We start from the raw sequence: 27,816 nt of genomic DNA on the forward strand, positions 1-27,816 counted from the left end.
ATCATTGTGTTGTAAAATTTTATTCATATTTTATATTAGATCTTTTTTAATATGTAATTTTTCCTTTATATTGTTGTAGCTTTAAAAAATAATAGAAAGTGACCACATAAGTTTGAGCCTCGCGCGCGGAATTCAGATATAAATGGATTCTTCAACAATGCTTAGAGAAAAATCATGAAGTAGTTGTGGTTAGTCTGGCTGAAGGTCATGAAAACCCTGTGCTAGTTTTGTGTAGCTCTATAGCTCTTCACATTTTTACCGATGTGAATCAAGTTAACAGTTTTTGAAGAAGTTTATATCTGGGAGTAAAATCAGTTCGTATTTTTTTGTATAACTGATTTAAATGTGACTATATTAATTATCTATAGATAAATCGTCCAGCTCAAACCTTTGTTGGGGTATGTGGCGGGACCATCATCATCATCATCATCATCATCATCATCAATAATGAGACAATCAGACTTCGTCAACATCTGGGTGTACAGCTTCCGGTCCGTGATATTTCTACTGTATTTTGCTGTTCCCGGTACTTGCTTGTCTGAACGAAAGACTCGGACAGATTCAACTTTTCGGCCCCGACCGAAGCATTGGGATTTCGCTTGGAGCCTTTCACGACATACATGTGATCCTGATCACTAATAGAAGATCCATTATGACCGCATTTCTCCTTCCATTCGGTGCTTAGAGTTTCATAGTAACGTTCAATCGCACGTTGTTGAGAGAGTTTAGAATTTTTCTTTTTGGCTGATGCCATATTCTCCAATTTGCGGTGAACTGACAGCGATAAATAAACAGTGTAAAAAGTACACTTTAACCTGTTTTTACCCAAATTTTCAAGGTAAAATACCCAATAGGTGATTTTCTACAGTATTTTTTCCGTGAAGCAATTTGATGAGGGACACCCTTCAATGTCGTCCACCATTTCCTCTGTCAGGTAGCGATGTTGAAGTTGTCACGGATAATCCTTGTAATATGCGTTGAATCCACCAGGATTCTGGACAGTATTCAGTCAAAGCTACGTATCCATTCTCCGTACTGCTCAGCGTCATACAGGATTGCTTTCTTGCGCCTCACCTGATCGATCTCCTTTGTCCGGATGTGACCGGAATTCAGGGGAATTTCGGACGAACTCGCACCTTGCATTCGAAATCATTCGAGCAATTCTTGATGTACATTTTTTGTTTCAGAGATAATCCTTGGTTTGTTCTTCGCACATCGATGCCCAGGAAATGACGCTTATCGCAAAATTTAACCTAATGAAAAACACAGACGAAATTCGTCACAACGGGATGCAGAGTTTGAACAGAATTTTGTTTATTGACCCGAAAAAATGACCTGTGAAAAATTTCAGCACAATCAGACATGATTTAGAAGTGCCTCAAAGCGCTCAGAGTTAAGATTTTTGACTCTTGAAAACCTACCATGGGAGGTGTACATGAAATTGGAAAAATCGATATATTTTAGTCAATACCAGATGACCTTAAAAAGCATAAAACGTCCAGATATAGTGTTATCTTGAAAAAAAAAAACGTTTTTGCCCAAAACACGACTTTCAGGAACCTAACTGTTTTCTGGGCAAACGTGAATATTTAACTTCTTAAAATAATTCACAACTCACTCCGAACCACTTGTGAATTATTTCAATGTTTATTAGGCTTGATTTTCATTAGAGTATATCATTTATTTTTAAAAAGTAGGAGGGTGGTATTCAAGACACGACCGCATGACGTTGACTACCGTATTCTTATAAAAAAAAAAAAAATATTCCATTGAAGCAAATAGTAGAGGTAATTGCAACGCTTCTTTTACAAAACTTCTGTAACAAAATTTCGAGGCACCAGAAGGTACCAGTTTCCGATTATTCTCGTTTACTGGTTAGTCCGTCCAGAATTCCAGCCATTTTAGTATTTTGCAGTAGCCATTTATTACCAACAGCCACCAGCATAATGGGTGAAACCGGCACGAGATGACCGGTACTATTTTGTCTTTCCTTCTTTCAGCTGCTAACACCTAGCGCTGTCGTGAAATTAACATCAACACAAACATGCATTTTTGCAAGGTTTTTTCCGCTAGCAGCAGCATTTTGTAAAACAGAAAATTCAACTAACCGCTTCTATTATAAAACTGCGAGGCACCAAAAGGTACCAGTTGCCGATTATTCTCGTTTACTGGTAGTCCGTCCAGAATTCCGGCCATTTTAGTATTTTGCAGTAGCTATTTATTACTAACAGCCACCAGCATCACGGGTGAAACCGGCACGAGATGACCGGTACTATTTTGTTTTTCCTCCTTTTAGCTGCTAACACCGAGCGTCCGTATGTATCCGGTACGGTTTAATAATGAAACTGATGGGGTGAAATGTTCGAACGATACGTTTTATACCAAGGCTTCGTCAGATAATTAGAAAGAAGGAGGGGCTACATAGATGATGGAATCGTAGAGACAAATGTTTCTTGAAAGCTGCGCCGGCCGCTGTCGTAATATTAACACCAACACAAACATGCATTTTTGCAAGGTTTTTTCCGCTAGCAGCAGCATTTAGTATAACAGAAAATTCAATTAGCCGCTTCTGTACCAAAATTTCGAGGCACCAAAAGGTGCCAGTTGCCGATTATAGTTTCCTGGTTAGTCCGTCCAGAATTCCAGCCATTTAAGTGTTTTGCAGTAGCCATTTACTACTAAAGCCACCAGCATAACGGGTGAAACCGGCACGAGATGACCGGTACTATTTTGTATTTCCTCCTTTCAGCTGCTATCACCTAGCGTCCGCATGTCACTGGTGCGGTTTTGGAATCAGAATGATGGGGCGCCGGCCGCTGTCGTAAAATTAACACCAACAAAAAGATGCATATTTGCAAGGTTTTTTCCGCTAGCAGCAGCATAAACATCGGAAACAGAAAGTGACAACAACAATAACAACAAAGTCAGATCGATTGTATCCGTTAGTGTCGACTGTGCTTGGGAAGAGAGGTAGTGATTGGCTGCGTGGTATGATCTAGACAATCGATATTAATTACCAATTTTTCAATAGTGTATCTCAAACAATAGTTTGTTTTTGTTACATAAATTTAACCGTAAAAGAATTTTTGAGCGATTGATGCCAAAACCTCGAAAACCTGATTATAGATGACTGCAAAATAAGCGCTCAAAACCTGACCACTTTTCTCTGGTTTTCCCTGGTTGAATTACTAGATTTTCAAATTCAGGGGCCTAACTTCGATATAGACGTTAGTCAACGTCAAAAAAAGTTTACTTCTTATACAAAATACAAAAAAAAAAAATTGAAAAAGATTGATAAAAGTTAATAGAAATTTTAATGAAACTAACAAATTCCTGTTATAAGGAAGCTTATATTTTTGTATGAGATTCTCTTTATTGAGTTTTTTACTACTGAGCGGGCCTCCACCAGGTACCTAGACCCCTGGCCCTAACAATCCTGAATCCGAGCCTGATAATAACGCAGAACTTGAAATAGCAATAATTAAAATATATAAAATTTTGGACTGACCACAGATTAAGAACAAAAACTCGCGTAAGAAAACAATTGAAACCTCCTAAGGGGCCATCCACATACCAAGTGAACAGCTTTGGGGTGTTGGGGGGGGGGTGTCAAAATCGTTAAAAATCTGTCCACGTGGTAAGTGGATGGCCCCTAACTAGTTGTGCAAACTATGTATGAATTAGAAATGATTCACTGAATTTGGTTTTCAATTTCAAATCAGCTTTTAATATTGGGAGTTCTCAATTTTTTTATTGATATTTTTCATGTCTACCTCCACGTTGTACCGACTGGATTACGAGCAACCATAAGAAGATCGGTGAGTCGGTGGGAACTTAGTCGCATGCTGGCAGGAAAGGGGGAGCTGTTTCTTAGGAGGGTAGCTTGCCTGAGCGTCTGTTCTCCATGTTAGGGGGCGGCTCAAACAGTGTCTGATTCGGAGCGGACGGCTGAACCATGGAATGCGGTGTCTCGCCAGCTACACCCAAGACGGCCGCCCGTCGCGAGACTAGGCATCCGCAGCCCTAGTAAGGTAGCATGCCGAAATATTGAAATACTACGAACAATGGCAACCGGGTACTGCTAGATTAACTGGTTCTAGCTGCCAATTCGACAAGTCTCAATGAATGTTAAAGAGCCATTAAAAGTTTCTACAATTAATTAATCTATATTTAAAAATATGACTAGGCTCACCATACTCAAACAAATGCTCTACACTCGTGAAAGTTCTTACACTAAACGCAGCAGGTTCAAAAAAACCAAAGTTTGTACGATGGTATTGGTTTACAAGCATAGAAGAGGGCCTTAGCATGCGTTGTGATGCACGGAAATTCATCATGGACAGCAGCTTCGGGGAATCCAGTTCAGAATTCAAAGTCTTGGCGATTAATACAACCTGCTGTAACTTACGGCGGCGGTCAAGAGTGTCAAGTCCAAGTAGGCGGCAACGGTCCGGATAGGGTGTTAGGTTGGTAGGATCCCGCCAGGGTAAATCTCTCAGGGCCAGTCGAACAAATCGTCTTTGTACACGCTCAAGGCGCAGGTTCCATGAAAGTTGGTGCGGAGTCCAGACTACACTAACGTTTTCAAGTAAGGGGCGGACTAACGTTTTCAAGTAAGGGGCGCACAGTGCTTTCATACAGTGAGGGTCCTTAAAGTCGCGCGCAACTTTAGCGATGAATCCCAATTGCCTATTTGCTCTCGAAATAACTGCAGCTCGATGTTTATCAAAAGTAAGCTTTCGGTCAAGAATAACTCCAAGATCAGTTACGCAATCTACTCTACGCAGTACTTCTCCATCGACAGTTCAGTTGAAAATGATTGGCGTTTGAGTGCGATAAAATGTTATCGCTTCACATTTTGCAGTACTTATAATCAGAGATCTCCCAGATGGTCTCGAGGTACGATGCTGGCCTAACAAGCCATTCGTCGTAAGTTCGAGTCTCGGTTCGGGAGAGACTATTAGTGTCAGTAGGATCGTAGCGCTAGCCCCGCAATTGTCCTGTACACTAAATAGTCGGCTGCGAAGTCTGTGTATAAATAAACAGAAGGTCAAATTCCGAATCGGAATGTAGCACCAAGGCTTTGCTTTTATAATCAGAGAGTTTAGTTTACACCACGTCACAAATGTATTTAAAAGTGATTGCAAACGATAACAATCCTCGGTGTTGCGAATCGTCAAGTATATTTTCAAATCATCGGCGCAAACTAATCTGCAACCGATCCCAAGAGTATCAGCGACATCGTTGAAGAAAATAATGAAGAGAAGCGGCGCAAGGTTACTACCTTGTGGTACACCAGACTTATTTGTGAACGCAGACGATACACCGGATCCCAGCTTGACTTGTACAATTCTATCACGCAGGAACGATTCAAGCCACTTAACGAACCGAGATGAGGCACCAAGACGGGAGATTTTGTTTAACAATATTTTATGGTCGATTCGGTCAAAAGCAGCCTTGAGGTCCGTGTAAATGACATCGACTTGTACTTTACGTTCGAGTTCTGAAATGCATGAGATTTGTTGTCACAGATCGTCCGGGGAGAAAACCATGCTGGTCCGAAGAAATGTAGTTGCGTGCGCTACTCAATATAACAGAGCTTACAACGATCTCGAAAAGTTTAGACGCGGCAGACAAATTGGTTATTCCACGGTAATTTTTGACATTACGACGATCACCACTTTTGAAGACCTGGAACTTATAGGAGTGCTTCCAGACCTCGGGGAACTTCCCTTGTACCAAAGACTTGTTGAATATGGTGCAAAGTGGAGCGGCTAGAATATCAATGCAACGGCACAAAAGCCCGGCAGGTATTCCATCGGGACCAACAGTGTACGAACATTTGAGTTTCTTAGCGGCAGCAGTAACCATATCATGTGTAACTTCGAAGATGTCAAGATCAACGAGATCTGCAGGTACATTCGCAGCGGCGCGAGCAGCATCGTCATTCGAGGCACAATCGGAGGCGAATACAGAAGAGAAAAACTTCGCAAAAAGTTCGCAAGAATCAGAATCCGAGTAGGGTACCATTTCCTCCAAATACACGTCCGTTGGGGTCGAGAAGCATTTCCGTTTTGAATTAACGAAATTCCAAAATTTTTTCGGGTTTCTACGCAGGTCTGTTTGAACTCCCAACACGTATGACTTGTAGAGACTTGGGTTCAGTCGTCGATATTCCTCAGTTGAACGTTTAAAATCATGCTTCGATTCATCTGACCGTAAACGACGGAGTTTGCGCAAACATGCGTTTCGTTTACGTTTCAAAACTCTCAAACTGTGATTACTCCAAGCAGGGGAAGAAGGTCGTCTAACAAATGGCAAATTATCTGCAAGCCATGATCCAACAAGTGCGCAAAAATTTGCTGCCATCGAGTCCGCATCGTTACTGTCTGGCCACAGTGCTGGCCAATCAATGTTCGATATAAAAGCATTGAAAGCATCAAAATCAATTTGTCTATAATTTAATACTCGCCTCGCGGAAGGGAGACTAGAACCAGCAATCGCATTTTTAGTGGTGGGAGTTGAGATTGTCAATAGAGGATGGTGTAAATCAACGGGCAGCATCGGGGCAACACACTCCTGTACGGAAATTTCGCAGTCCGAGTTGTAAAACACCAAATCAAGCACGCGTCCAAGGTGATTTCGAATTAAATTTGCCTGGTTTAGATTCAGAAAATCCATGCCGTCAATGAGAGTAGCACTTGCATTCGGTAGCTGCGTAGACTCATCCTGTTTAATGACACCATTACAGTTATACCATGCTATACGCGGTTGGTTATAGTCGCCGCATACCATCAACGTGCAATCTGCGCTGCTCGCAAAAAAGTCTCGAACGGAAGCGACGTGAGCATCAACGATAGTACTATCTTTACTCTTGTCAGGAGGAATGTATATCGCGCATAGTAGAAGTTTTAGGCCATGGATTGAGGCTTTTACGCATACCTGCTCAAGACAGTTTGCATGTACAGATTCAAAGATTGTGCTAGTGTGATGCTGTGCGACAGCGATCAAAACACCTCCGAAAGAACGTTTGTTGCTGTTTATTGGACTCCGATCGCATCGAAATACGTTGAAGGCATTGCCGAATAGTTGTGGTTAGAGTATACTGTCATTCAATCCCGTCTCGGTTAGCATAATCACTTCGTAGTTGCAGTCATTGGTCGCCTAAAAGATATCGTCAATCTTCGTTCTCAATACACGCACGTTCTGGTAGTACATACTAACGTTGGTCACATCACGAACGGTGTTCTGAAAAGACGAGCCATACAGCACGGGGGCGCAAAAGAATTTACGGAATACTCGCCTTTGGCGGGAGCCCGTAAGCTCCCACCGTCAATGAAAGAACGCAAAATAGTAGGTTTGGTTACAGCAAATGATGTAGCAGACTGTGTTCTGCTTCCAGGAGTTAGTTTTTTGGACGGTCGACGAATTCCCTAAATAACAGTCCAACTGGCCAAGAAGCAGGATCCAGGGCAATGGATTTCACATCCGGGTCCAATCCGATTTTATACGATACGTACGAAAAATTGCTTGTATCAGCACCTCGCTGTACTAGTCGAATTACTGCAATGGGCTCAATGACAATGTTCTTATCGATGGCCTCAGACATTACAAATGTACGCTCCAATCGCGTGCGGATATTGCCTCGGACCAGTACCTAGTTGCTGTATCTTTGCGCTGAAAACCGTATGTGACTACATCGCCGAACCCCACATCAACCAGCTTCAAGACCCCACACTGCGGAGGCATATGCGCAAAAGCTCGAATCGGTACTAGCCACGGCAGAGGGGCTTGGCGCATCGCCTTTCGAGGACGGCTGGTGCAGCATTCGCATGGCTATCAGGGACGACATTAGGAGTGGAAGCACCGAGTGGCAGAAACGACTGGTATGACAGGCAGGGGTGAATGAGAAGAACCGGGCGATATTCCAGGGCAGGTCGACGAGAGAGAACAAGGCTAATTAAAAACGAACATGGAACGACATGACCACGATTGTCAGACGAATCGGATCGAGAGCATGAGGAGCTAGAACAGCTGTACCGTGTCAGTAATACGGAGATGATCTATGGAAGGTAAAGCAGTCTCGTAGCGGCTATATACTGCAAGTCGACATGGGCAACGACGCGGACGAAAACCTTCTCACGAATACCACTGAGGTGGTTGACAGGTGGAAGGAGTACCTCGATAGACACCTGAATGGCGATAAACAGAATCGGAGCAGGAACTGTTCTAGGAACACAAGCAGATGACCGAGTACCAGCCCCCGATGTTCATGAAGTTCTTTGTGAGATCGGATAGCTAAAGAACAAAAAAGCAGCAAGCAAAGACGGACTGCCGAGTGAGCTCTTCAAACAAGGAAGAGAGGCGTCGGCTAGAGCGCTACAATGGGGCCTTTTCAGGATTGGGGGGAGCAAAAACTGCCAGACGAGTAGATGGAGAAAGTCGTCTACCCCATCTACAAACAGGGTAACAAGCTGGAGTGCCACAGCTTCCACGGTATATCGCTTATCAATGCCGCCAACAAAACACTCTCACAGATCCTGTTCTGTCGTCTATCACCTTTAACCAGGAGGTTCGTGGGCCCATGCGGACTTCATGGAAGCCCGTGCCACCACTGACCAAATCTTCTCAATCCGACGGATCTTACAGAAATGTCGCGAGTACAACGTATCCACACACCACATATTCATCGATTTCACGGCGGCCTATGAAACATTCGAACGAGAGCAGCTATGGCAGCTCATGCAAGACTACGGATTTGCGGAAAAACTGACTCGACTGATCAACTGTAGTGTAAACGGGTTATAAAATATGATTAGTCCGAAATATTTCCACACAAATATAGAGGTGTTCTAAAATATCTTTTTAGTACTCCATAGGAAATTTAATATTTCTAGGATACTTTAAAATAATTATTGAACGATGAATTTCAAAACTAGTTCATATTACAATCGTATGACAAAGCTGTTATTTGTGTCGAAAAAATTTTTTGTTTCCAATAAATTCTACAGCCTCTTTCTAAAGCGGTCTAAAATATACCTGTTATCCAACTGGGTCCGTGTTCACTGCAGGATTGATGGGTAATGGGCAATCAGACTCGCTAATAACGTTAGGGCCGTTCACTAACTTTTTGGGTCCGGAGTCTTTCAATGGAGTTTTATTCATATCCGATTAGCGATATCAAAACGTAACTTGGTAAGCTGGAAAATGGTACGATTAAAGCTGCCTGGACTGTCGAAAGCCAATGTTGATAATCTAGAAAATCAAATCATGAGGAAAGCCTTGTGCGTTTTATGCTTAATAATAGTATCATCTTAAGAAGCCTTTTTTGCGCTTTTGGAAGTGAAACTTCGGAACACGTGCTCTAAGAGCGCCGAACATTCATACAACACAGATCTTCGGGAAAGGACATGTGGAACTTATCGATGATTAAAACAATTGTCTTGGTCAGGTGAGAAACTTCATAGAATAATTGGGAAATCTTGCGAGTATATCAAGTCACTAATTACACTATGTATTAAAAAATTGTTCGATTGCAGTAGATTCCCCAGCAAATGATTTTTTGAGCTTTAATCAATCGCTTGAAATTGTATCAAAATTTAGATATTATTACAATTAAAAGTATCCTGCTTGTAAGCCTGACTTGAACAGATTCTCCAAATCTGCCCTGCTAGGCGAATGCCATCGAACACGCGTTTGGCAGCAGATTCGCTACCATCATTCTCAATTTCAAGTGGTTTCCCGACCGCGTGCATCTTGCCTTCGTATCGTTTCGGTTTATTTTTTCTTTCTCCGGGCAATCCGTCCGTCTTGCCATTGCAAGAACCGGGCGCCACCCGCGCCTGTAGGCAGGGCATGGAGAATGAGAGAAGAAAAAAAAACAACATCAAAACGACCATCAAATTGCTCAATTTTCCACTGACTCAAGTGGCGGTTAGCAACGGTAGTGCACCGACGGATGCGGTAGGAGCGCGCGCTGCGGGGCGGCATGTGAGGACGACAAATTGGACCCAGGAGCGGTCCGCCTCTCGATGGCTGCTCGGGTTCAGTTGGTCGGATGAGTTACCAGCGAGTGGATGTGTGCCGGGTTAATTTGCGTACATTGGCCTGCAACATTTTTTTTGCCCTACTTCTGCTACTCGCCGCGAGACGAACCGTCTAAATTTGCCACCCCAAGTGCTGCACACTTGACAAAGGTGAAAGTGAAGTGATATTCCCCTTATTGGTCGGGTTAAGCCTCCCCGCAAAGACCAGCAGTGGAAAAGAGCCGATCAATCAAATGACGTTGGGGTTGAAGTGATTACTGGTGTGTTTAGTAAGTAATTGTTTCGGAAAGGATTTCCTGTTGGAAAGAAGTGTGATAGTCAAAAAGAAAGTGGATGAAATGTTGCAACACGGTTACTACGATGTAGTGCAAGCACATTCGGAAGTGTCATCCGGAAGTGAGTCGAACAATAATACGCCCTTTTCGGTGAAGGATATACTCAATCTGGTGGATCAGAATGCGGCAGCTGCGGCTGCAGCTGCTGCCGCAGTGGATGCTGATTACCTCGGAAGCCAGATGGACAGGTGAGTGCTAGTTGTTTCATGTTGTTCATCATTCAAATTAGCGAAGAACTTTGCATGAACTTTCGCGTTGCAGTCCTTACTTAATTGCTCCACATGAACAATCACGAAGTTCCTTAAAAGTTAAAATAATTTACAAACATAAATGGACAAAATGTTCGTTTCGAACAGTATATTTTGGGTTGACGATTGAAATATGTATTAACTAGGGAAATAGTATAAAATTTCCGAAAAATATCGTCAACCCCACATTAACTGTTCATCAAGGCAGACATTTACTGCTTGAAATGAAAATAAAAATAGCTTGACTTGCATTATATAGTCAAATTAGGAAAGATTCAATAATTTCGTTAAGTAGAAGTTCACGATGGTTCTTACAATAGTTATACTCTTTAATTTATGGTATACACTAGCATGGAGTATGTAATTTTCTGCGTCGATACGAAATCCGTTTCATTATACTCAACAATTGTTCTCGAAACACCCCATTTTTTGTAGGGTTTTTTGAAAAAAAAATTAGAATTTCTCTCGAGCGCGAGATATTTTTTGTTACGCCTACTACTAGTTAGATAATTGACCGATTTCCAGGTCAAGTCCAAAACTACTTTTTCAATTACAGAATGTTACACACCAAAATTTCTTTTAATTGTTCAGTAAAATGCAGTACTGGAAGCGTATTATCAAACCACTTGTTTGCTGCTTTTTAAATGTGACTGTAGTTCAGTTCTACAATTTACTGAAATTCGTTCAGTAATTTTATTTTTACTGTAAACCAGTATTTCATTGATCAATTTACCGAAAATCGGTAATCGATTCAGTGATTTGCGTAAATACAGCAAACTATTTGCTGAACAGAAAACAATTAATGAATTTTTGCTGGAATCCAGCAAAGAATAGATATGTCAAAAAATTTTACGTCAAGCTGTCATTAGCGAAACAGCTGTGCAGCTGGTACGGGATCATCACCTTGATAGCGGATATTGGACCATAGTTAAGCTACAGTTGGGCTAGATGCACTTAAAAGTTGATCTGATAAACATACATCTCTAGTTCAACATTAATTTGGCTATGATACTATGGGTGGATAAAAGCTGGTACCTGAGGGAAACATGGTTCCCCTAAACTAACTGCTTAACCAGCAAATTGATTTATATTTTGCTGACTGTACAACAAATTGTCACAGCTGGCAACCAGCAAGTTGTATTTTGTTTTACTACTACATGCGGCAAACGACTTTTTTGCATACTGAATGATCAGCAAATTTCATTTTGCTGAACAGGTTGCTGGAAATACAGCACACCAAAAATCAGCAAAATTTTGCTGGTTTCCAGCAATAAAAATTTGGTGTGTAGGTACAACAGTATATGATAACTGTTCTATTATCGACAAGTTTGTCTTACTATCGTCAGGATGTTTAATGAAGTGCTAGCAAGAGGCCACCGTTTACATCGACGGGTTGGGCACCGCACAGTGGGGAATCGCTGGCCATCGACCCAAAAATGAAAATGCGAATTTCATTACATATATATTTTTCCTATAGTTGTATACTATTAAAGTGTCAGAATCCAAATTTTTAGATCATTGCGACAAAATTTGAATTTTCTACGATTTTTCAAAGTGTACTGAGTCAGCGTTTTTTAGCGTTTTTCTTAAAAAAATGCAATGTTGCGAAATTTGCTGCAGCCTCAAGGGTAACTTGTATCTTCATGACGTCTAAGTAAAAGTTGTCTGTAAAATGGTGGAAAATAAATCCTCATCATTGGATAATGTATAATCTCATTGTAATACTCAAAAAAATTAGGCGGAATCAAAAAATTACGTATTTTTTGCATATAACAGGGTTTTAAGTTTAGATGGCAGAGTTTGGCACTATTGTCACTAGTTTTAAACTATAGCTTGGAAAAAATGCTTTCAAAAGCATCTAGTCAGATCCTGCGCAGAGTTGCGCAGAGCACCTTTCTTTCGAAGAGAAACAACAAGTGTTCGGCACATATCGGATTTTGAAAATGTAAATTTGAATTGCACACTGCAAACAGTCAACAGAATAACAAATGGCTCGTATGAGTCTGATAATAACAACGGTTTCAAACATGTTTCAGTAGGATTAATCACACTGTTTTCATATTAACAAGTTTAACCCATCAATAATCCGATATTTAACGCAGTATCGAAAACTAATCATTGTTTATGTTTCGTATCACCAGCACTGAGTACCAAAATCATAATTTAAGTTTGTATCATATCAGTCACATGTAAAAACAATCGTGTAAACACAAACCATGACATAATAAATAACCTGCTAATTTCTTCTGAACAAATAGAATATTATTATATTGACGTTAGAAACTGCATTTTGAAAACTCTCATTGAAGATATTTAAACTGTATTAAAAATCAACACAAAAATGAAGATGAAGGTGGAAGTGAATAAAAAGAAGAATGCGATAAAAAGACGCAATTTAATATAATCACTTTGAAAAAACCAAGTCAAAAGTAATTTTCATCACAAAGCATATTTTTTGATTGTTAATTTTTTTTGTTTTCTTAATAAATGAATAATATTTTTATGTTTTTTATGGCAAATGAAAATCTTTCAAGCATCATGCATTTTGTTCTGCAAAAAATTGAACCAACGTAAAATTTTCCTCATATAATATAAACAAAAAACATAAAAATTCCCCTGGTGTCAAAAATACTCATTTTCATGCAAAAACAACATCAAATTTGAACTCAGCGTCCCAAAATTATTTAAAAACCATGTATTTTCTATGATTTGAAGAGATTCCTTTAAATCCTTTAAATTTTGATTTTCGCCGCAGAATTAGGATGGCTGTGGCATGTACTTTTTGAGATATATAAAAAAGACTAATTTTTTTTATTTTTTCAAAATGTCATATCTCCATTAGCGCCTGAAACTCTCAGGGCTGAAAGAGTATTAAACTAGGTGTCTGCAGTCAAAATTTCAGCCCAGAATTCTTTGAAGCTTTTACTCTGTGAGTAATTTTGTAAAATTCTTCAAAATTAGTAAAAAAGTGCTATTATGTCTCCAATATTATGCCCAATGTCTTCGGAGATGTTAAAGAGAATTAAATATGAAATCTTTTGGTCTAAAAAAAATTAGTTCAACATTCAAAATTAACTGTTCAGGTCTTATGAAATGATTTTTTAATCAAATAGGATACTTTTTGAGATACTAATCAATAAGATAAAGAGATCATTGTTCAAAACTGATTTGTTTCTATTCCTCTTCATTTCTCTATACATTAAAAAAAAACCTCTTCAAAATCCAGTTCCATCTACTGTAAGATTTTGAACTTCGCTTGGAAGATCATCAATTGAATGGTCTTCTGTTCAGTGATTTAGAGAAATTATCGGATCATATATGAGTAAAAGGCATTTGAAAACATCTTCCATGTTCACTAGGCGGCTGAATTTTCTTGAGTGAAATTCTCGATAATTTTTGACGGATTTATTCCGTGCCTCTTGAACTTCTTCTGCTATCATACCAATAAGCATAATACAATGCCTGGTGATAGATGTACCGTACATTAATAGTCTCTGAATTGTCGATGAAAACTGGTAAGAAGAATACAACTCAATTATGCGTTATTGATTAGCATCTTAAAAAGTATCCTATTTAAAAAAAAAGCATTTCATAAGACTTCATTAGTTCATTGTAAATAATGAACTAAATATTTTTTACTTTTTACCAAAAGAGTTCATATTTAATTCTCTTTAACATCTCCGTAGACATTGGGCATAATATTGGAAACAAAATAGCACGTTTATTACTAATTTTTTAGAATTTTACAAAATTACTCACAAAATAAAAGTTCCAAGGAGTTTCGGACTGAAATTTTGTCTACAGACACCTAGTTTAATATTCCTTTAGCCCTGAGGGTTCAGGTTGCGCTTTTGTGCGCTAATGGAAATATGACATTTTGAAAAAATCATCAAAATTTTTATTTTTGTAGATATCTTATAAACTACTCGCCATAGACATCCTTTTTCTGCGGCAAAGATCAAAGTTTAAAGGGTTTATGATTAGAAACTCATAAAAGTTGTTAGTACACCTATGAAAAATAAAAATAAAATAAAAATAACATTTTTTTGTCCATTTTGTCCAAAAAAAATCAATATCTCATACACGATGCATTCTTGAATAGTTGTGACTTTGGAAGACTTTCATATTATTGGCTAATAAACAACTTTGTAGAAGAAACCACCCTTCTAAATTGAAAAAATGAAGACAAAAACAATTTAGTACTAATTTAGTACACGTTTAGTACAAATATTTTCATACAAAAATAATTCTTTATTATTCTACTAAACATTGCCGAAATCACTATCTCAAAAAATCAACACAATCCGGAGTTATTAATTTTGTTCCGCTAGATTGCATTGCTGGACCACTGTGCATTGTGAGTAATATCTAACGTCTTTCAAAGTTTCGTTTTACGCATAGTTGACCAGTTTCTATGGAATTTTCTATAAACAAAAGCTAACTGTCGGTAGAATGGGTGTCAATGTTCGTAATCGGCGATAAATATTCGATCTTTGCAACATGTGAGTCAACTTCGTCTTTCAGTCGATTGTGAAAATTGTAATACGTTAGAGTGAACATTCAAGTTCTTCAAAAAGCAGACAGTGTATGTAAGGTAGGGAACCTGTTTTAAGCAGCTTATGGAGCTTCCTTGTATTGAAACGAAACACTCGAAATATGTAAAGTGAAATATATACATAAGTATATCAATTTGTTTACTCCCATTCTCTCTATCAGCAATTGTTTCTAGCTTACAGAACTAATTGAGCAAATTTTAACAGTAATCAATTGTAGTTTTTAATCGAGGGACACTATTAGACTCACCCTGAACCTATTTGCAATTTGTTTTGCAGGTTTTCTTCAGAACGCCCAGGCCTAAAATAGACACAACTGTATAAGCCGATTTAAAATTTAAAAGACTATATATTTCAGTAACTGAAGAGCGTTTCCATAGCACATGAACTAGAAATTGAGTAATAGTCATCGACCTCCTCAAAAATTTACATAAAATCAATCCTCAAAAACTTACTTAGAAGCTCTAAATTTGATATCATAGTGGAGCATCTGCACTCGAAAACTCATTTATTTCAATCACCTACCTCAGAAAGCAAATTCCACGCATTGCTCTATACGGCTACAACGGGATTCGTCCGGCTGCCGACCAAAGTTTTTTTTTTCGTCATTTGCGGACAACTTTTATATTAATCACTAAACAAAATCACTCACTACACTAAGAATACTTTAATCTTCAAAATGTTCACCTTAAATTTCCAAAAACAAGCTTTAATTAGCAGAAATTTATGAGATGAAGTTTTATAAATCTTAAGTTTCGGCTATATGTATTTCCATCTGTTTTCACTGCGTTGAAGATAATCAAAAAATCCCGAATCAATTTCGTGTATTACGAATCATACTGACAATGTTGAATTATTCCGATATAATTGAACCAAATCGACAGCACTGCAGTGGTTACTTAGGTTACCAATTTCGTGCGTAAACAACTACAGCAGATACCTAGTTGACCTACTTCGACGGTTTGCGGCTCTTCTCATTCACCAAAGTGTGATGCATATGGGGGCGTCGTGAGATGAATAATGGAGCAGTAATTTAAATTTTGAGACGGGTATGGGAGCGTTGTGAGAAATGGTTTGTTTTACAAAATTCAGGTGAATCTAACTAAGTTTGCTAAATTTCCATTGCTGGGCGATTCCATAAGACCATGTAAGCGTATTTTGTTTGATTTCGTGATGTTTAATCCTTGCATTCTTCGTGATTATCGGTTTAATGAGATTAATAATGGAACAAATGTCCTTAATACATCCATTTCCAAGTTATTTTGAATATAATTTGAGAAAATTGCAAAAATAAACAGTAAACTATGCTTTATGTATAAGAGAATCAAATTTTCCTATCGAAGTAATTTTTGTTGAATTTAGATATTTTCCCACATTTTTGATAAAAAATTCTGGATGGAGAAATGAAATGAAATGAGATATAAGAATAATTAAATTTCAATGATGCAATATGATTTCAACAGTAATTTCAAATCATGAAGCTCTTGGCAATCAACGTTCTGCATACATCCATTTATAAGATCATCTAATATTGATGATGATGACGATGATGGTCCGCCGTGATACAACATTATGACGTACATCCATTTGATCAGTTTTTCAATACGGCCCAAAAAAGAACGGGTTACTTGTCCCTTTTGTATTGAAATGGTGCATATGTCATTTTGTTTTCTTGATTTTATGCAACGTACGAATAAGTAACAACTAAAAGAAAGATACCAAAAGATGGGTCTTCGAATAACGAACAAATTGGCATAAGAACCCAACATCGGTTTGAGCTGGTCGATTTACCGAATTAAAATGTTATATAGAGTCATACAGTAGCCGACTCTAACATTTAACTCTACTTTTAATTATTATATAACTATATTCAAACAAAAATCCATCATTATCAATGAACATATTAATTTCATGTGTTCAATAAAAACTGTCAAAAAATATTCGTCATTAACTTACAAAACATTGTATATATCAAGTGAAGCTATTAGGTTGGAAAAATTCAAGTTTCTTAAAAAATTAAGAAAACAACAACTCTTTTATTTGTAAATTTAAATTTAGTGTTTATGAGAAGGTTTTCAGTCAAAAAACTAAAAAAAAAACATATTGTCAGTTTGTTTTTTTTTTTTTTTGTAAAGCAGCTCTAGTTCTTTGCAATTCGTACTACATTTTTTATCATATCGTAACTTATCTCTAAATGTAAGCAAAACATACACCTATAACAAACGGAGAAGATTTTGTTACTTTTAGTAACAAAAAGTAACAAAATATATGACGGCCACACACTTGTATGTGTTTATGTAGGAAAACATACAACTGAAAGCCGTAATGCATGTGTTACCGAGACTTCACTCGCTGCATTTGTATTGATGCAACGATCAGCTTTATTCCGATCCCCATCATTCACGCATGAACAGAATCTTACCGGCTCGTCTCAGCCTCAAAAGTCTAATTAGAAACACCACTGTTTCCTTCCTCACTGTTTATTCTGAAATACAGTCAGGTTTTTTTTACGCGGTGTTATTATACGCGGATCTTTCTACGAGTTTTTTTTACGCAGATTTTTGAATTAACGCGATTTTTTAACGCAATTTTTTGAGTTAACGCGTTTTTTTACGCGATGCCGCGTTAGTACAAAAACTCTTTCGCGAATTTTCGAATTAACGTGGTTTTGCAATAAGAAACGATTTAGTGTTTATCTAGTAGAAGACTTAGCCCAAAAAATACTCACCGCCCTCCGAAAGATCCGGAATGACCGTCAAAGAGGACAATTTTAAATACTGGTTCTAGAGCGTCTCGGGTTTTTTCAAAGCCCTTTTTGCTAGTTCACTTTATGCTGATTTTTGAATTAACGTGTTTTTTTTACGCGAATTTTTGAATTAATGCGGTTTTTTACGCGGATTTTTGAATTAGCGCGGTTTTTATGCGGATTTTCGAATTGACGCGGTTTTTAAGCGGATTTTTTTACCAGGTACGTATCCCCGCGTAAAAACCTGACTGTAAAAGGAGTAATACCGTGTGGCCAGAGTAGTCGGGGATGCGAATATGAGTATTCTAGTTTGGTACGAGTTTGGTATCATTAAACAAATTCAAAAGAGTTTCCATGAACCAATGAGTGTGTGTTTTCAACAGGGCTTGCATCCGCTTGCAAAAAAAAACAAATGTTTGTGTTTTTCTCAAACGCAGTTTACAAATCGTGATGTGATACGAAGCAGGTGAAGTCTTTGAAATCATTAACGTATGCATACCCTAACTAACACACTGAGAATCCTGAGTAAGAATTCCCAGGATTCCCATAACTCGGTGACGAAATCGTGAGAGGAATCGTTTCTACGATACGTACAGAATCTGTTCGAATCGCATACGGGAAACCTATTCAAGAATCCTTAAAAATCCAAACGAATTGTGAGAGGAATCGTTTCTGCGATACGGACAGAATCTATACGAATCGTATATGGAAAACCTGCTCAAAAATCCTTCAGAATTCAAATGAATCGTGAGAGGAATCGTTTATGCGATACGGACAGAATCTGTTCGAATCGCTTATGGAAAACCTCAATTCAAATGTAGGAATCTCGGCGACAGAATCGTGAGAGGAATCGTCTCTACGATCCGGACAGAATATTTTTACGCGGTTTTTTACGTGGATATTTTTTACGCGGTATTTTGAATGAACGCGTATTTTCAGGCGCGAGATTTCGAGTTACCGCGGTTTTTCAACTTAAATTTGATTTTCGCGTATTTATCGTGGTTTTTTACGAGGTACGTATTCCCAGCATAAAAAAACTGAGTGTATAGCATAACACTGAGGAAAACATGTCGTAATGTGTCTATCTCTTTTCCAAATGAAATTGTAGAATCTAACCAACATCATAATGAATATTATACTCATCACGAGAGACGGTGAGCTTGCTCCCGTTTTGGATCAAATTGCGTTTCTGAGAAAGTTAGTTATTTCTTTCTCAGAGTGTTCTACATCCTAATTTTATCCTGTAACTTGGTAATTCTACTTTAGGAGTATACAAAACCTATGTCTCTAGTTGATATTGACCAAACAATCCTGTAACTGATGGTTAATAAATGAAAATTTCTCTCTTAAAAAGATTCTTTTCCAGCAGTCCACATAAGCACTGACGATGGTTATAAGTAATAATCGAAATATGTAACAGAATTAAATGGAAACATTGCATATTCTGAATATCTAATTCTGTTCTACTAATACGCTCAATGTAACATTTATTATGGGTATTCATGTCGAGATCGTAAACAAATACCCAGCCGTAAAAATACTCACCTCCATTGACGAGTAATAGAAGATACACAAATTGCGGCTGGGTATTCGTATACGAGCTCGATGTGAAGACCCCTATTATATTTCAGCCAAACTAGATACCCCTTTTTGGCTTCCTCTGATCTGAACCTCAAATGATATGATTCAGAAAGATCAGAAATCAAATATATATGGGTATCACCAAAGTAACACTGCGACTGTACATGGACCTTGCGTCCTTCTAGCATCATCAAGCCGAAGTTGTTTCAACCTATTAGAATGCGAAAGAAACTTCTTTGAATATGCGAACCGAATTACAAATTTGAACAACTGACTCTAAAGGGACAGACTATTCGGCATGACTGACGTCCCGGTTAGAATAAACTCTTATATACTTTAGTCGCACCCATAGGTTTCGCATAGATTCCCTAGGATTTCTCACATTGGAATCGTTAAGCGTCCGCAATAAGAAATCCTGACGAAAGAATTCTCAAGAATGCCCTGTATATGGGGTTGGGATTCTTGGGTGAAAATCGTGTTATGTGAATTCTTCGGATACGAAACCTTTCACTTTAACCGTTTTATGATCGAAATTCTTATATCTGTTGTGATTTTCATTTGATTTCGATGGCACCAAAAGATCCAGTAACCTCTCTACTTTGAAATTAGCGTCAGCGGTGCCCAAGAATTCTCTCATACCCGGATTTCCGGTTCAAGATACATAGGTTCAAGATACACAAAATTACTTTAACAGGCCATTTGTATGGTTTTGGGTATTTTGGTCCTTCCGGAATAGATTACACTGGCGCTTCTAGTGACCATAAATAGTAGGAGGGTGGTATTCAAGACACGACCGCATGACGTTGACTACCGTATTCTTATATTCCATTAAAACAAATAGTAATGGGAATTGCAACTCCAGTATTTGTTGCAATTTTATCTAACAGTGCATTTCTGAATGCTGAGACGTTAAAACGTTATAAATAATAATATATACTAGAAGAATGGATCTCTCTTATTTAATCGCTGTCATTTCATACATATTCGAATCAAACCTTTGTTCGTAACTGCACTACCAAGACAATCATTTAATTTAGCGAATTGGGTAAAATTTTCCTATCTAAGCAAACTCAACGAAACTATCTGAAATTGGAGACCAGAACGATTCAAGCAAAAAATTTAAATTTAGAAATTGTTTGACATTAAATAGATAAAGCTCATGCTAGGTTAGCTCCAGTCCAGCATATAACTTCATGTATTTAAAATAGTAGGAGGGTGGTATTAAAGACCCGACCGCATGACGTGGGACTCTATATTTTTCATCTAACAGTGCTCTCTTATTTGCTGACATTAGAGCGCTTTGAACAATAATTAATAAATAATATAAATGACATATATGGATGAAACCTTATTTATATTGGCATCCCCGCTTCCCAGGTAGTCGAATTAGAAAAGCATTTGTTCGTTGTTTGAAATGACAAGACAAACATTAGAATTGACAAATTCGATGTATTCCGAAAATTGCGCTTATAGATCATGTTCATGTGTCGAGACATTGCGAAGATTCTCAATATATTCGTTTTAGCACTAGACGAAACTGCTAGCAAATTACTGTAGCTGTAAACCTTCATTACAAAAATCCGTATCGTCGGTATGTCACTGGTGCGGTTTTGGAATCAAAATGATGGGGTGAAATGTTCGAACGGTACGTTTTATACCAAGGCTTCGTCAGATAATTAGAAAGAAGGAGGAGCTAAGTAGATGATGGAATGGTAAGGAAAAATTTTTCTTGAAAGCTGCGCCGGCCGCTGTCGTAATATTAACACCAGCACAAACATGCATTTATGCAAGGTTTTTTCCGCTAGCAACAGCATATTGTAAAACAGAAAATTCAATTAACCGCTTCTATCATAAAACATCGAGGCACCAAAAGGTGCCAGTTGCCGATTATTCTCGTTTACTGGTTATTCCGTCCAGAATTCCAGTCATTTTAGTATATTGCAGCAGCCATGTATTACTTACAGCCACCAGCATTACGGGTGAAACCGGCACGAGATGACCGGTACTCTTTTGTCTTTCCTCCTATCTGCTGCTAACACCTAGCGTCCACATGTCACTGGTGCGGTTTTGGAATCAAAATGATGGGGCGCCGGCCGCTGTCGTAAAATTAACACCAACAAAAAGATGCATATTTGCAAGGTTTTTTCCGCTAGCAGCAGCATAAACATCGGAAACAGAAAGTGACAACAACAATAACAACAAAGTCAGATCGATTGTATCCGTTAGTGTCGACTGTGCTTGGGAAGAGAGGTAGTGATTGGCTGCGCGGTATGATTTAGACAATCGATATTGATTACCAATTTTTCAACAGTGTCAAAAAATAGTTTGTTTTTGTTACATAAATTTAACCGTAAAAGAATTTCTGATCGATTGATGCCAAAACCTCGAAAACCTGATTATAGATGACTGCAAAATAAGCGCTCAAAACCTGACCACTTTTCCCTGGTTTTCCCTGGTTGAATTACTAGATTTTCAAATTCAGGGGCCTAACTTCGATATAGACGTTAGTCAACGTCAAAACAAATAAATAAAACAAGGTCAAATACCCTCCAATATTGGTATATTCCGGCCTCGGCGCATCATCCCGGTCCTGAAAATACTCATCTTTGATGGTATTCAACCTTGTTTTATTTAATGGTTTCTAACGGCAATAGAAGCCCTTCTGGAATCTATTCCGGAAGGACCGCTTCGAAGCCATATCACTTAAACACTCAAAAGCTAGCAAATGGCCTGTGAAAGTAATTTTAAGAACTTTGAACTATTAATTGTAAAATTCTGTTCAAATATGCATAAAATTCCCCAGTTTCGGAATATATCCCTTACAAACCGGATATCCGGCTATGAGAAAATTTCTCGGGGCACTGCTAACGCTGATTAGAAAGTAAATAAGTTATTGAATCTTTTGGTGCTACAAGTATCAAATCAAGTATCGAATGAAAATTGCAAAAGTTACAAGTACTTCAATGTAGGGTACCCAAGAACCCCGTCGAGCACATAACGGTTGAAGCGAAAGATTTCGTATCCTAAGAATTCTCCTAACACGATTCTCCTTCAAGAATCCTAGCCCCATAAACAGGGCATTCCTGAGGATTCCTTTTCCAGAATTCCTCATCAAGGATGCTTCACGATTTCTATTTGAGGGATCCTAGGGAATCCGACGGATTCTCATTACACGATTCCCATTCAAGAATCCCAACCCCATAGACAGGGCAGTCTTGAGGATTTATTTTCAGGATTCCTTATCAAGGACGATTCACGATTCTAATGTTAGGAATCCAAGGGAATCTGAAGGATTCTCATTGCACGATTCTCATTCAGGAACCCTAGCCCTATAGACTGGGCATTCTCGAGGATTCTTTTTTCAGGATTCCTTATCGAGGACGCTTCACGATTCCAATGTGAGGAATCCTACGGAATCCATGCTAATCTTATGTGTTCGTCCGGGTACTGTATTAAGGAGAGAAAAAATACCACCAGGCAGCTCTTGCCATATTTTATTTTTACTCAGGATTTATACGACGAACCAACTAATAGACGCACACCAGGTGAATTGGTGATCAAAGGAACTAGTGATACGTGCAAAATATACAACAGTATGTGTTACTTTTTATAAACCGGAAATAGAAAGGGTGGTTTTTTCGTTATTGCTTTTAAAGAATCAACAGAAAATTTTGCGTGTGGTTGTAACGACAATTATTAGATTAGGCTCTCGTTACATGTGCAAAAAAAATGGTAGTATGTGTTGTTACTTGGCTGGAGAAGAATTTCATTGCTCTTTAGAGAATAATGTGTTACCCAATGAAAACTTTTTGTTATTGCTTTTAAAGTAACAATACAAATTTTCGCTTAAAAATTCTCTGTGTCGCTTTTTTCCACTCGAATAAATATACGGAAAAAGCCACTTCCGTGGAATCAATTCTCAAACGCGTACGCAATTTCCACTGGTAAATCAAATCAAATTCAAATTCTGCTGAAGTTAGCGATAGTTATGAGCAAACCCCTTTGTTTAGTTCAAGATGATAAATCAGATTAATCAATTTTCGAAAATGTTATTTTTTTAGCAATTCTTGATCTTTTAATTAATCTATATCTCTACAGTACATCGTATTAAAAAAGAATGGTGGAGCTTTCATTTGGAATAGAAAAATGTTGGATGTCACCGCCACCTTGGATTTTATCTGAAAAACTCCAATATGCGCGCTAACCGATTTTTAATTTTATATCACCATTGGAAAGCTGATAAAAGTTGCTTCAAGATACATACATAAAATTAAGTGACCAACAAGTTTACCTGTCAGAAAACCCTCCTGAAGATTTGCACAATGATCTAGAAACTAAATTTAGGGGGAAATTTGGATCTAGAGCTCTATAGCAACTGTCTTCTACAAAGTTGTTACATATAATAAAGCGGTTATTGGAAAATTATAATCAATAGAAGAAAAAGTTGTTCTACATTAGTATAGCTGCGTTGATTTTAAATAACTATGTAAAAAAAAATTCTTTGTCTTTGAAAACAACCGGTTTACATTGAAAAAATTTTGCGCTTTAATTTTTTATCCCAATTTTCACCTTAAAACTGTATTTAAACGACTTTTAGGAAAAATTGAAATAAAAAAATTAGAGCGCAAAATGTGTTTTTTCTATACGAATTGGGTGTTTTCAAAGATAGAGAAAAACTTTTTTTACAAAGTTAATTAAAATCAACGGAGCTATAACATTTTTTTCTTCTATCCACAAAGATACAAAAGTTAGATACTTGTTTCATCGAAAATTAGGGTCACACTAATTTTTGATAGTGTTTCAATAACCGCTTTATCATATGTAACAACTTTTTTTTTTATTCTCGCTTATTTTCCGACAGTCTAGTTCCGCCACTGTTGTTACTTCCTCATGCGATGGAAGGCGTGATTCCAGAGATTTTACGCCTCAGAAAATCTCCCGGTGTCGACTAAGATTGAATCTAGACCAGTTGGGTTGGTTGTGAGTGGATCACGCCACCCCACAACCATCGACACCTATGTCGGCGTTGGGATTCGAACCCAGGCGTCGAGCGTGGTTGGCGGAGACGTTACCAACCACGCTAAACCCCCGCCCTATATATAACAACTTTGTAGAAGAAAGTTTTTCTCTAAAATATTTTTAAAGAGCTTTAGACCCAAATATCCTCTTAAATTTGGTTTCTGGACCATTGTGCATTGGCAGAAAGTGACAAAAAGTCGAAACAACGAGATGCGATGATTTACAGCTTGTGGAAAATTAACCCGAATCAGCCCAATGATTCCATATGGCATCATTTGACACATTGAATATTTCTCAACTTAAAATGAAATTCAATGTTATTTCCATCATTTGGCAATACTTTTATGAACACCAATAGATGTCACATCAAGTTAGTCTAGTTGTGTACGTGAACGCAGTAGCTACCGAAAGTTGAAAAAAGTGAAATATTCACGGGGAATTCTAGGCTGATTCGGGTTAAAACATTTTTACGCGGCTACATACTTTGCAAGTGTGCGGAGGTAAACGCATAAAGAATGTATGAAAATCAATTAAAAATAACACTAGAAAAAATCTTCATATTTTAATTTACTTTGCGACTTCTGCACAATCGGTTGTAAGGTAAAGCGTGGAATATTTTTTATTGGGTATGTGAATGTCAGCTCACAAATTTGAAGCGATAACTTGTACTTATTTGACTAAATCTATTACATTCATTGCATATTCGCGCGCCTCCACAGCCTGTAGCAATTATTAACAAGAAACACTCTTATTTTAGCACATACAACTGGTCAAAAATATTTAGTTTTTACTAAGCAGACAATTCACACGCGAACAACGTTAGCCGTGCTGGCAGAGCTCGTTAGATTCTTTCCTATGCATATTTGGCAATATTTCTTCTGCTGCTTGTGCCGAAAACAAACAAAAAACAGATGTAATCAAAAGAATCTCTCGAAAGCTCATAACTAACGTGTAAGAAGTAAACATGAGCTAGAATAGCGTTAGAACCTCATCAAAAAAACTATTTTTTGCAGAAAAATAGTCTTAACCATGTAGGGAAAAATATTTTTCAACCACGACCATGATTTTTGAATAATAGTTTAATTGAATAAAAAAAAATTCCGAGCGCCAGTAATTCACAATAAAACGTTTTTTTTTTTGCTTTTTCATTACTTCAGTTCCCCAAACACATCACACCTCGGACTGACCTACAACGGTTACGACAACAACTACTCTAGCCACGGTGATCCCTACCAGATGATCCCCCATGGTTACATCCCTGCGTCACATCATCATCACGAATACTCCAGCTACAGCCCATCGCCCACCGCTTGCTACGATTACAACGCGATTCACACGATGACAGCAGCAACAGCGACGGCTCCTCCGCCACCGCCTCACTACCACCACCACCCTTTACCCTCGTACAACTCCTATCATCATCACCACCATCATCATCTTTCGCCCACTTTGATAGGTGGTACATCCAGCAATGGTGGCAGCTCTCACTCCGACCTGGAGATGACACTCGGGGTCATCAACGAACCAAAAGAGTGCTCCTTTCAGATACAGGATGTCCGATCCACGAATCCAGCGGCGATCGACATGAACGGAATGAACACCGACGGTCCGCTTGGTTCCCCACCTGAAAGCGCACCCTGCCAGGCTCCGTCAACTCCGGTCCGCAAGCTCAAGGATGAGCCAAACTTTGGCAGCACATCGAACAGCTCCAATCGGGTGACTTCCGAGCATGTACAGGAACTCGATAGTCTGTGTCAAATGAACAACAGTGAAGAAGAACTGGTGCAAAGTAAGTTTAACTTTATGTCTAGAAAACGTGCAAAATTGAACTTTTTTTCCTCTCTCTCGTAGAAGAATGCAACTCCCAGCTTGTAACCTCTTCCCGTTGTGAATTACGCAAGAATGGTAAACTGCGTGCCAAGCGAAAACCACGAATTTTATTCTCCCAAGGGCAGGTCCTAGAGCTGGAACGTCGATTCCGACAGCAGCGTTACCTTTCGGCACCGGAACGTGAAACGTTAGCCACCGTACTGAAGCTCACCCCTACTCAGGTGAAGATTTGGTTCCAGAATCGTCGCTATAAATCCAAGCGGATACAAATCGAGAACGCCACGGCTGCCAAGGAAGCATCCACTGGAGTTGGTAAAGATTCTGACACACCGAAAAATTCCGCTGTTCTGACGGAATATGCTGACGAACCGGGCAGTAGCTATCAGAGTGCGTTCGGATCACTCGGTTCGGTAGTGACGGGTGTACCACAATCACAAGCTCCACCTCCTCCTCCTCCACCGCCCTACCCGGCGGCATATGGGATTCAGTATGCTAATAGTGAGCCATATGCGGCTCCTTCGAATCCATACTACGACCAGAAAGGATACTGGTAAAACGGATCTGACTTAGGGGAAATTTTGTAAATAGTCTTAATCTACACAGCTTTAACCTTAGATTACCGATGACGTACCAAAATGCTAGACCAAATGTTGTATTAGTGAAATGTGTTGCCTTAGATAGATTACGTTAGTTGAAATGAACAATAAAACACCGAGAGAATTACTTCAGTCAGTCAGTGGTCCTGCGTGGCTCCGGACCGGAAAGAAATTCAATCCCGTGACAATAAACAGAGATCACTGTGCGTCACACTTTCTTTCTGGGTCGCGTTCGCGTCAAACTCGGCAACGAAATTCGATCCATAGCGACCGAAGATGAGAGTAAACAAAAAATCCTAGCTTGCTGAGCGCCAATCTAAATGGAGTTCATTGATTAGATCGGTTGTTGTTTGGTTCTTTTTGGCGTGTAATCGATACTGGTTTTTTTTTCCTATTAGACGTTTAAAACATCTGAAACATTACAAATATGATGAGTCAATCGTGTCTCTGCAGATGGATGTGAATGTCCGCTGGGTCGACTAATGACACCATAAAACTATTGCCAACAACAAATTAGTGGCAGTTCGGTGTTATTTACTGCTTAACCAACTTCATAAATCCCTGCACTTTCCCCCTTATTTTCGCCGTGGAATGTTATTGCTTTGGAATTATGTACCCCTTTCGTGTGTAGCACTTGAAATCTCGGGAAAAACTCCGTCGTTGGTTTGGCAGTAGCTGGGAAAATTAATTTTTATGGGGGTTAACTACTCACGGCTGAGCAGAGCAAAAGACGCATCCGCCCGTCATTTTATCTTTATTCGAAATAAATAGCAGAAATCCATCTTCCATTGCCGGTGCTGTGCTCGACGGCGACAAGCAAGCTTTTATCATCTTTTTTCCTTTCATAAATTTTCCTTGTTTT

At 38.6% G+C, this 27,816-nt stretch overlaps 2 protein-coding genes across 2 annotated transcripts; one reads left to right on the top strand and one right to left on the bottom strand.

Annotated features, from left to right (window-relative positions):
* Nucleotides 1–5,490: 5,490 nt before the first annotated feature.
* Nucleotides 5,491–6,795, bottom strand: LOC129717336 (uncharacterized). The gene has a single exon (XM_055667206.1). It carries the CDS (start codon nt 6,793–6,795, stop codon nt 5,491–5,493), a length of 1,305 nt encoding a protein of 434 aa, XP_055523181.1.
* A 3,268-nt stretch (nt 6,796–10,063) lies between these two features.
* On the top strand, nt 10,064–27,068 carry LOC129728764 (muscle-specific homeobox protein tinman). The gene is made up of 3 exons (XM_055687221.1): nt 10,064–10,569; nt 25,686–26,317; nt 26,380–27,068. Exons 1-3 carry the CDS (start codon nt 10,385–10,387, stop codon nt 26,910–26,912), a joined length of 1,350 nt encoding a protein of 449 aa, XP_055543196.1. The 5' UTR covers nt 10,064–10,384; the 3' UTR covers nt 26,913–27,068.
* The last annotated feature ends 748 nt before the right edge of the window (nt 27,069–27,816 follow it).

The sequence above is a fragment of the Wyeomyia smithii genome, chromosome 1 (genome assembly GCF_029784165.1).
Source record: "Wyeomyia smithii strain HCP4-BCI-WySm-NY-G18 chromosome 1, ASM2978416v1, whole genome shotgun sequence".
Lineage (NCBI taxonomy): Eukaryota > Metazoa > Arthropoda > Insecta > Diptera > Culicidae > Wyeomyia > Wyeomyia smithii.